The sequence below is a fragment of the Chaetodon trifascialis genome, chromosome 20 (genome assembly GCF_039877785.1).
Source record: "Chaetodon trifascialis isolate fChaTrf1 chromosome 20, fChaTrf1.hap1, whole genome shotgun sequence".
Taxonomy (NCBI): Eukaryota; Metazoa; Chordata; class Actinopteri; order Chaetodontiformes; family Chaetodontidae; genus Chaetodon; species Chaetodon trifascialis.
The window spans coordinates 9462210-9473893 of record NC_092075.1 but is presented as its reverse complement, the minus strand read 5'-3'; the positions used below and the strand labels follow the sequence as shown (position 1 = coordinate 9473893).

The following is an 11684-nucleotide window of genomic DNA, read 5'->3' as shown; positions in this document are numbered from 1 at the left end:
TGTCTCCATAGTAATACAACCATGACTTACTCATCTGTTGTTGTGTGTGATGTCATAGTGTATGACGTTCACTATGAAATTAGGTTTGATCCAGGGCCATTCAGTATGCATGTTATATACTGTACATCAGTATGGCAATCCAGCACTTGAATGAAAAAGAAATGAATGAGGATAAAAATCTCAACTTAACTTATTTATAGGATGTACAACACATGTACTCATCCCAACACACTTTGATGCTCATATGCAGGCCTATAATTTGTTAAAGTAAAACGAAGCTTAAATGCAGTCTGTCCAAGTAGTTCAGCACCTGGATGCTGGGACACTGAAGAGTCGAGGCCTTGTTGGTGAAAGAAGAGTAAACACATCCCCAGAAGGAAGAAACACAATCCCAATTAGCCGCAGTGGATGAAGTGGAAATGTCAGTCTAAATAATCTCCAGGGCCTGACACAGTTTCGTCTGGAACCACCAGACGTTGTGCTGTGAAGTGTTCACCAGCATCATCAGCCCCATCCCAACACATCTGTCCAGTGACAAGGATCAGTTTCAGATCAGTTAGTAAAGTGAGTGAGCGCCCTCTACAGATCAGGGCCTGAATTACAGAAGGATCATTCAGAACTGTGAAAACATCTTGACTCTCAAATGTAGCGATATCTTCAAATATGACTTAAAATGATGTGTTTTTTGCAATACAGCTGCAGAGTTTCTATTGTGTACTGAAGTTATTCAAGTTCCTAAGATTGTGAACGTGATGCTGCTTTCAGGTGAAAAGCCTCCAAACCTTCTATTTTTTGACTCGGTTTTCCCAACAAATCTTATTTACAGTAAATGACGCTGTCTGACCATTTACTTTGAATGAAGTAATGAAGTCATTTAAACAATAAACAAACAGTAATTTGAAAGCAAGTCTATTCTTGTATTTTCTGTCAAAATATTAAATTTTTAGTAAAGATCTCTTGCCTCCTTTGATACTTTTATTTATTGTTGTTTCCCACTTTTTAGTGTATAATCGAGGATTCGGCTCTTTCCTCCACAACAAACTTCATGCACAGGGAACCTTTGCTTGTTTCATGATGTAAACACCTACATGTCTTGTGTTTACTAGTTTTTACCCATTACAAAACAGCTTCTTATCTGAAAACAATGGCCGCCTTGTGTCTCTGCTGTGCTGTGTGAAATGTGTGGAGACCCACCTTGTCTGAGCCAGAATGAAGCTGGGAGGAGCGGGAGGCGCCCCACCTCTCATGCTGGTTTGAATTTCTCGTGATTTGATCTGTTTCCTCCAAAAAGGACCTATAGCCTTAACAAAAACTTTTTCATTTAAGCTCACTTTACAAATTGATGGGACAGAAAGAGCTGTGAGGAGGATACAGAGCATTTGTTTTAAACCTCCTGCCCCAGTTCTCCTCTTCAGGATGCTTAGAAAACTTTAAATATCGACATCCACTAGTGAAAGCTGAGCACAGGGGTAGACGGGGCACAAATATGCCAAAAACTACAAAAAAATTATAGTTAAAAAAATATATCACATGGTCCTGGCCATTTATCCGGGCCATAATGTGGACTATACATTTGGCCCACCTAAACTTTACTGAGGAGCTTTACAAGACAGTGGGTGTTGCTCATTATTGCTAAACAGAGCTGTCTCTGAGGCGTGGCTGCATCTCCAACTCCTCACATGATGAAACTGTGTATCACACCCAGCTACTATGGAAAGTTTGATTATACTCGTCTGCAGTTTTCTCACATTATCCAGTAAATAAAATGAAAATATCCAGATAGAATACTTTTGAATATGAGACTAGCTTCATTAAAACTACACGAGAAAAGGAGCAGTCTGCAGAACTCATTCAGAAAAATAGCCTCAATCAGCTTTCAGTACAGCCATAAGTTTTTGATGCATTAATGTCATTAATGTGCAGGCTTACAGTATATACAGCATGTTGACTTTATAACCTGACTGTGAAGTTAAAGCCAGACTAGCAGTTTAAAGTACAGTAAATCACCAAAATTTCTTTTTTCCATGCAAAGTAAGAGTAAAGAAATACAACTTCCCACTAAAATCAGGAAGTCAGGGAACTACTTAAACTACAGTATTTGGTGTTACTTTGTGGCTAGACTTCAGTTAAGGTCATAGCTGGACCTTTGGAAATTTTAGAAGTTTTAAATGGCCAAAAAGACAAAAAAAAAAGTGAGAGAGAGAGAAAAGCGAAGCAGGAAAGTAAGGCAAGCTAAAGAGAATGAAAAGACTTTGTAGCAAGTAACTTGATGTTTTTACCTGTTAAAAGGCCTGAATATCAGATTACACCTGCTTGTGATGGAAACGTAGTTATAACTTAAAAGGCAGTTATCAGCTGACGCCCAAATCAAACACCTGAAACCGGCAGAGCAGAAACCCTTTTTTCCTCTCAGCTCTGACCTCTGATGTCCGCCTTACTTCCGTGTTCCGCTCACCTGTTACACCTGTATTACAGCGCTGTACCGTAGGCGCGTCTCCTGATCCGCCGGTGCACCTGTTGCGTTATTGTGCCATGACCGAGGAGCTCACAACGTGCGATTTAATATGCCCGTCCTCTCCGGAGGGCCCACAGGAGGATTTAAACGGACTAACAGCCGGGCAGATGGATGGTGAGCAGCCCATTTTCTCCGTGTTGAGCGGCGGTGTGAAGCGGCAGCAGTCGGCCGGGGACACCGCGGTGGGGACTTCACCGTCCGCGACCACCGGCGACACCGAGTCCGGGATCTTCTCTGGTGAATGCGAGCTCTGTGTGGAGCACGAGTCTGAGCTGGACTGGTTCTGTGGGACCGAGCAGAAGCTCATCTGCTCGCACTGCGCCATCGTGAGCCCCTGCCGCGGACACACTGTGACCCCTCTGGCCACCAGAGCAACCGCAGTCAGGGTGAGTGTGTGGAGCAGTTTACACACTGTGTTCAAACAGCTGTTTGCTGATACTCTGACTGAGCTGCGGCATGACAGGGGCTGTTTCCAGTTTTGTAAATATTCAAGGTAAATTTTTGGTTTTCTTTACTGAGGACACCTGCAGGTTTAGAAATAAATGAAGGTTACTTTCACTTTTTGTGAATGGGCCTTCTTTATTTGCCCTACACTTAAATGTTAGACATGTTTTTAAAACTATTTAATCTTCTAGGCTCTTATTTTACTTCTTAGTTTATTTTATGAGAAATATGTATTTTTTTTTCCCCCAAACCAGTCAGTTTGTTGGGAATGGAAGCTGATTATGTGTGCAAACTGTGTTCAAATAGCTGATAGGGTAATATTTGTACTTAATAACTCTTTGCTGGGTGTGCCATGTTTTGTACAAGTATTCCTCACTTATTCTCCTGCATGGTATTTGAAAGACAGGATTTTCTTGTTGCCTCTCCACCTAATGATGTTCAGGTGTTGAGATGTGCTCAATCAAAAATGACAATGTGTGTGTGCGTGTGTCTGTGTGTGTTTTCAACAGAACCAACTGGTGGATGTGTGTGAGAAAATGCAGCTGCAGGCACTGAGGATTGAGAAATTTATCAACCAGACTCTGACAGACAAAGAACAAAAGCTTCAGGTGAGAAGAACCACTGATCTCCACCCAGTCAGCCACACACTGATGATCACACACAGTACTGTGTTTTAACACCGGCTGGCTGCCTTGACAAAAAGTCACGTGCTTTACTGACATGTGTTGAGTCTGCGCATGTGGTTCCTGACCCCCATAAAAAGTGTCTTTGCATAAGAGCCGCGACTAAACATTCTTTTCACCAATTAAACAATGAATCTGTGGCTTTGTTCCAAATCCCACACGTATTTATTTTACAATGAGTTTACAGATAAGAAAAAAGCTAAACACTTGAACATTTGAGAAGTTGGAGCCAGTGAATGATTGACAGTGGCAATAACTGACTAATCAGGCATTGAACTAATCATCTCTGCACATCTTTGCTTGTAAAGCAGGCAAGAAATCAGACCACTGTTACACCTGTAACACTTTAAATACTCAGCGAAAATATGTGATTTTGATTTGCGTTAACTCATAAAAACACAGCAGAAAATATTAGTGCGTTTCCCAGAACTTTCTCAGCTGATGAAATTGCACTTTTTTCACGATTCATCTTGTCTCTGTGACAGTTAAGGGATTTCAGATCTTCTCACATAATGGGGCACTTTGTGGTTGTAAATGCATGAGTTAGACAGAAAAACCCACATTTTGTTAACCAGTCAAGTAGGCTGTACCTTGAATTAGAGACTGTGTTGGCTAATTCAGTCAAATATTCGCCACCATGCAACGAAGCAGAGGCTGCCTCTGTCAGTGAACCCATATTTATTAACCTTCCTGAACACGGCGGGTGTCTAAAGTGGTCAGAGGCGTGATCATGGGTGTCCACCGTCATGTTCACATGTTACCTAATGTTTGATCTATAGGATACTTTGCTATACGCCTGCCTTCACAGATGAGGAGTCTTTCTTAAAGTTGTAATAACCGATTATTGGTCCACTTTGGGGGCAAGTTGTGAACACAACACTGACACATGGTGAACTTGTTAGCCAGCAGTTACTTATTTACACATCCAGCAGTCAGTCAGCTTTCACTTGGAGTCATGTTTTTAGCACCTGTCCACTCGCTTTTAGGTGTGCTTTTCATTTCTGCCAGCTCTTGGAGGAAAAATCTGGCCCTTTAGCTCCTAAGCTAGCTTTTTTATGAGTGCTAAAGCAATAAACATTTTCCACAACAATCACTTGTCCTACTAGAAGAAGCACTGGCGTCACAAACAATACTCATGACTCAGTTTTATTGAAGCATCCCAGTAAGTTAAGACAGTGTGACAGTGAGTCAGCATGCATCACACCAGGACCCTGAGACTGAACGGCTAGGTTTAATTCAGCCATCATTAATTGTACTGTTGACACTCTGAAATTTCCTACTTTCTTCTGTTTGTGTCAGGGGAGGTTGAATAGCTGCTGGTTGTGTATTCCTGATTGGACAAAACAAACAATTTTAAGAGGGAATGTGAAATATGAACACACACAGACCTTTATCAGTGATTTATTAGTGATACACTGAATTGTGATGTAGTCAAATTTGGGGAACATCAGTTGAGAAAGGATTTAGGGATAACATTAGAGCTGCAACAATTCATTGATTAATGGATTAGTTATAAACTATTAAATTAATCACCAACTGTTTTGACTAGCAAAGTCAAATTTCTCTGATTTCAGCTTCTTAAATGTGAATATTTTCACAAAAGAAGACCTTTGAGGACGTCATCTTGGGCTTTGGGAAACACTGATTGACATTTTTCACCTTTTTCTGACATTTTATAGACCCAAGAACTAATTGATTAATCGAGAAACTAATCATCAGATGACTCGACAATGACAATGATCTTTTGTTGCAGCCCGAGGTATGAGGGTACCAAACAGGAACATTTTTCTGACTTTTTTTTCATAAGTTCATCATAAATTGAAAGTATTTCATTCATTTATTCATTTAAGTTTTTAGGTCATGTGTTAAAGCATCTGATTAAAACCTTTGAGGGTTTTTATCAATTATGAAACATTACTTTTACTTACTTTTTGTATTATGTTGTGAGTGTGGACCCCAGGAAGACTAGCTGTTCGTCCAGGCGTCAGCTAATGGGGATCCACAAACAAATAAACAAATAAACATAAAACTTAGAATTAACCTGTTGTCATTGTCATGATAAGTATTGATTATGCAATCGGATTCAAACCCATGTAATTTCTCCTGTTAAGTCGTCTCATATTTCTTCTTCTGTAATCTCCTCCTGGTGTAGACGGCGGCGAGGAGCGCGAGGGAGCACTTACTGGCTCAGGTCAGCGCAGCACGTGAAGCCCTGGAGGAGGAGGAGCAGCGTCTCTTGGAGGAGGTGCAGCGAGAGGAGGAGCGCGTGGAGCAGTGCCTCCTCACCCAGAGAGCCCACTGGAGCCAGGCTTTGGCGAGTCTGACGCAAACACGCTCCGGTCTGGTGCACACGCTGACGCACAGTCCGGACGCACAGCTGGCGGTGAGAGGCAGTTTAGTCAGGAAGGGATGAGCGAAAATCAGTCCGGGAAGAGTTTTGAAGAATAGAGGAACTTGAGCTCAAATATACCGATAATGGTCATAAATCACTAAACTATACTTTGTCCCTGTCTCCTGTTTCAGATCGGTGTGCAGGAGATAGCAGAGAGGTAATCTTTCATCACATGACATGCCTGTGAATGGATTTTTTTCACTCAGGACAACGCAGAGGGGTAATACATGCTCTCCTCTTGCTGCTTGTCTGTCTTTGTGTCAGGGTGGAGGAGGCAGAGGGGGTCGGGGAGCCCTGCGACACAGACCAGCTCAACCTGAACCCAGGCTGCAGTGACAGCAAGCTGCTCAGAGGCCTGTGGGCCACTGCAGTGCTGCTGGGGCCAAACGGTCAGTCAATTTTCATCCAGTCTCCATGCAAACATTACATGCACTGGTAATGGTCGCTAGCATGAAGCAGGGTGTGTGGAGACGAATGCATGAAGTACATCCTGAATATTCTTTGTGTATGGACAGAAAATAGAGGCAATGAAACATTTCAGTGAGGAAGCTAAAACTCTTCGTCTGTGACCTCCCTCCAGTGTTGTAAAAATCCTTGACTGAAGTCAATATTAAAATGTAAAAATACTCTAGTACAAGCAAAGGTACTGCGCTCAAGTAAAGGTACTGAGGTATTATCGATAAAATGTACCTAAATGTGAAAGTAAAAGTACTCCTCTTGCAGAATGACTCCTTTCAGTGTGATAATATTGTATTTCTTATTATTATCATATAAGCAGCATGTTAATATTTAACTGGACCTAATTTTAGCTGTTTCAGGGAATAAAAACACATCATGTATTACTAGGAAATATACAGTGGTGGAAAAAAGTTTTCGGACACCCTTAAAATTTTACACAATCTGAAATATTATCATGAAATATTTGTGGAAAAATCTTTCTTGTGTTTCAAAAGGTGTGGCTGCATTAGACAGACACAGACAAATACAAATGATATTTTTTTTGTTTATTCTTTACAAGAAAAACAAACAAAACCATCACATCATCAAATTAATGTTTAGTAGTCTTGCCATTAGCACGCAGTAGAGCTCTAATCCTGGCTGGCATGTTCCCATGAGCCTTTCACACTGTTGAGGGGCAATCTTGTCCCATTCTTCTTAAATTACTGCTTTTAATTCTTCTAAATTCTTTGGTTTACGCTTTGAAACAGACCTTTGATGATCCACCACAGATGCAGCCAAGTTCTACTGGCCCTGGATGTGTGGCAAGGGGCATTATCTTGTTGAAACATCCAGTTTTGACCTCGACGAAACAGTGCACATGCAGAAGGGAGCGTGTGGGTTTCAAGAATGGCACAATACTTGGCAGAGCTCAATGCTAATTATACACTAATGCTGTGCTATAAGGGCTGCACGGTGGCGCAGTAGTTAGTGCGCGTGCCTCACAGCAAGAAGGTCACTGGTTTGATTCCCGGGTCGGGCCTTTCTGTGTGAAGTTTGCGTGTTCTTCCCGTGCATGCGTGGGTTCTCTCCGGGCACTCCGGCTTCCTCCCACAGACCAAAAACATGCTCATTAGGTTGATTGGTGACTCTAAATTGCCCCTAGGTGTGAGTGTGAGTGTGAATGGTTGTGTGTATGTGCCCTGCGATCGACTGGCGACCGGTCCAGGGTGTACCCCGCCTCCCGCCCGTTGACAGCCGAGATAGGCTCTGGCCCCCCTGCGACCCCGGAAGGGATAAGCGGCATAGAAAATGGATGGATGGATGGCTGTGCTATAATGTTCTGTACGTAAAATCCATCCATCCATCCATTATCTATACCGCCTATCCCTTTCGGGGTTGCGGGGGGCTGGAGCCTATCCCAGCTACAATGGGCGAGAGGCGGGGTACACCCTGAACCGGTCGCCAGCCGATTGCAGGGCCACATGCAAGGACAAACAAACATTCACACTCACACTCACACCTACGGACAATTTAGAGTCATCAATTAACCTAATGAGCATGTTTTTGGTCTGTGGGAGGAAGCCGGAGTACCCGGAGAGAACCCACGCATGCACGGGAAGAACATGCAAACTTCACACAGAAAGGCCCCGCCTGACCCGGGGATCGAACCGGCAACCTTCTTGCTGTGAGGCACGCGCACTACCTGCTGCACCACCGTGCAGCCCCCTGTACGTAAAATGTATTAGAAAATTATCTAGTAATTACAGAATAGCTGTAACATGACTGTTGACTCTTAAAAGTAGTGGAGTAGAAGTATAAAGTACCTCAGAGTAAATGTGCTTACTTCAGTTCACTACTGCATAAATTCTTTTTGTGTTGGAGGTAAGTCTGTAGATGCTCTGACTCCTTTTGAGTTTCTATATTTTTGCACTTAAAACCATCAGACTAAATCTTATCCTGATGCATTTTATCCTGATGTATTTTGCCTCCTGGCTGGAAACAGCAGTCACTGTATATTACTTTTGTCATTCCTCACTAACACCAAGGACGTTTTTTTTTCAGTTCAGTTTGTTTGTTGGTTAATTTTTGTTGGTTGATTTTCATGGAACTTGGTGGATAACCCATTAAATTCTGGAGCGGATCAGAATCACAGGGTGGATACACAGATTATTTTTCATTATTGTTGAAAGTTTGAGCATTTGGCCCTGGTGGAATAAATGCCATACATCATAGAATCCACTAGATGTCAGTGAAGTTCAGTAGTAGAAAAAGACGATGACTCCGCATCACAATCCACATTCACACGTATCAGCAATCCTCTGGGGTAGCCGCTCAAACTTCACACACAGAGCAGTCGTTATGGAACACTCGGTGTAATGGAAGAACCGGTACAACTGCAACAACGGCACGATTATAACAATGCTTTTATTCTATTCTGACCAAGGTGTGGCTATGGAAACATTAATACATTCATCATGCTCAACTCAACTCAAGAGTTATTTGGATTTGGAGTAAAAACAGAGAAACAGGAGTCACCTTCTATCCCTCCGATCCTGTGAAATTAAAGAATAAAGAGTCAGGCATTAACAGATACACCTCCGTAAGATAAATCCTGGACCTCGCTAATGTCTACACACTGGTTGCATCCCTGTGGACAAGCTGTAAACCATGCCTGATTGTAATAACGCAGCAGTTTTGTGACATTCAATCCACCTTTTCTTCTTCCCACAGCTCATGGGTCAACTTGTTTGAAGTTTGACAAGCGCACAGTGAGCCCTCTCCTGTCCCTGTCTGATGACTTCTACACTTTGACCTTCCTCCACAAGAAAGGTCGACAACCCCTGCCCTACGACCCGGCGCGATTCGACTGCTGGCCCAACGCGCTGGGTGCGCTGTCTTTGTCCTCTGGCACCCACAGCTGGGTGGTGGATGTAGGCCAGAGTGCTGCCTTTAAGGTCGGGGTCTGCTACTCCTCTCTGGAGCGTAAAGGCTCTGGGAACGAGGCCCGGCTGGGCTACAACACTAGGTCTTGGGTGCTGTCCCACTATGACGGGGACTACTCGTTCTGCCATGCAGGGAAGAAGGTGCCTCTGCAGGTGGTGAGGAGACCCCAGAGGATTGGCCTGCTGCTGGACTGGCCCAGTCAGACGCTGATGTTTTACGAGCCGGACTCAAGTGCCGTGCTGTACTCTGTCACACAGCACTTCATTGCCCCACTGCTGCCGGCATGTGCCGTGACTGACCGCAGTATCACCATACTGCGCTGACGGCACCATGAAAGAAATGCCCTCAAACATGTGAAGAAATGCCAGAGGGATGCAATGCCAATATGATCAGCAGCTTAAGATCCTCCATTTGTTCAGAACTCAGTTTCTATTTATTGTTTGCTTCTCCATTATCAGCTGTTGATTCTTCTTTTTTTTACTGTTTTTAATGATTTCATAGAATTCTTTATCTGTTGATCATATTATCCAAAGCAGTGTTTTTTTTGACTGATGATTGTTTTTTTATCAGTAGTTGTTGTTATCATCAGTCACTGGTTGATCCAGGACTGTTACAAATGTTGTGTGGCTGAGAAACTCACAACAGATAAGTTCGCATTGTTGTATGATCCGTAAACCAATTATCGCAGCTTATCTTATTTAATACATTAGTAAAAGGGGGCAGTCTTCAGGTCAGAATGTGAGGCAGAGCAGATGTGAAGCCTCTTTCTCTTCTCAGACGTTTTGGCAGAAAACCACTAGAGAGCAGCAAAGTAAAATCAAGCCTCCACTGCCAAGTCCTGCAGCAGGAGAGGAGCTCTTGAGTCATATCAGTAAGGCAAGTGAAAATTTTAATTTTAATTCCAGGACCGTGGACAGCTACAGGTTCTGACAACAATCAGACAAAAACTTCAACTGAGCACACGTGGTGCATGACGAAGCGATTGTGAATTTAACTTACGCCAAAGGGAATTAACATTTCGCTGTCACATGAGTAAATACAGAGACTGGGTTCACTGGGTTTTGGGAACTAACAAAGCAACAAGCCCACAGAAGTATGGCGTGACCTGGAACACTATGCTCTACTGATACTGATCCGATGACACAACATGTGAGAGGAGGAAAGAGACAGAGATCAGGAAAAGGGAAATAATTAGTGGTGACTTTGCTGACTCATAATGGGTGTTATTTTAGATCGAAATCAGAGCACTAATGACCATTGACCCTAAAGTAGACTGTAGCCCTGTGGGGAAAACAGCATCCTGGTTACTTGGCCTTGGTAAATGAGCATTTTAAGACGGACAGCGTCATAAAACTACCACAAGAGAATTGATTTGGACATGTTTAAACCGTGGATATCCAAGGATGTGGTAATCCCAGGTACTTCTGGTAGTTTCAGTTCAATATGGTGTAACAGTGTAACAGCCCATTCATGCCCCCTTTCTTCTCTTAACTTAATTAGGGCCAGCTGACATATATGTAAAAAATCAGTATTTTTCTGCATTGTGTCCGCAGCAAAACGTGGACCAAATGTGTGATGTGACAGCTGGCTGTAGCATTCGACAGAAAGGTTCAGCAAATAGCTGAAATTGTTTCTCATTGGGAAAATGCTTTAAAAATGTGTTCACTGGCTTTCAGTTTTACAGATATGTTCAGTGCAAAAAGGATGTCGGTGTTATACAAATGGAAGAGCAAAAAGGACAAGAAATAAATAAATAATTGAGGTTTAACTATACTTCCTCAACGCTGCATACATCTGCCAAACAGTCAAGTTGTATTTACATCCATGTCTGTTCAGAATTGTAAAATATTGTATGAGCAGTGAAGAAAAGGAAATGGATTTTTTATAGCAAACTATACATTTTCACTATATTGACATGTATGGTTCCAGTGAATCATTTCCAGGGAGAAACATGCTGTCTTCACTTAGAGACTATTTTTACAGAGGAGTACAGAGGGCTGATAGAGAGCTTCATCACATGGTGCAACAAGAATGACCTGAAGCTCAATATCAGCTAAACCAATGAGCTTATGGTGACTACAGTGCTTCAAATATGGATGCTGCTGCAAAGAAGCTACACATTGTAAAACACTGATGCTTGTCCTGTCAACACAGAGGATCTATACAAACGCCACAGTTTCAAGGTGGACACCCAAGACTACAGTTCAGTGTCTGACCAAATGTGAAATATGGTCACAATCTCTCTGTTCCTGAGTTATGCTGTTGA

General features: G+C 42.6%; 1 protein-coding gene across 1 annotated transcript; it reads left to right on the top strand.

Annotated features, from left to right (window-relative positions):
* Positions 1 to 2509: 2509 nt before the first annotated feature.
* Positions 2510 to 9785, top strand: bspry (B-box and SPRY domain containing). The gene is made up of 6 exons (XM_070989297.1): positions 2510 to 2901; positions 3469 to 3567; positions 5795 to 6025; positions 6166 to 6191; positions 6299 to 6423; positions 9206 to 9785. Exons 1-6 carry the CDS (start codon positions 2533 to 2535, stop codon positions 9739 to 9741), a joined length of 1386 nt encoding a protein of 461 aa, XP_070845398.1. The 5' UTR covers positions 2510 to 2532; the 3' UTR covers positions 9742 to 9785.
* The last annotated feature ends 1899 nt before the right edge of the window (positions 9786 to 11684 follow it).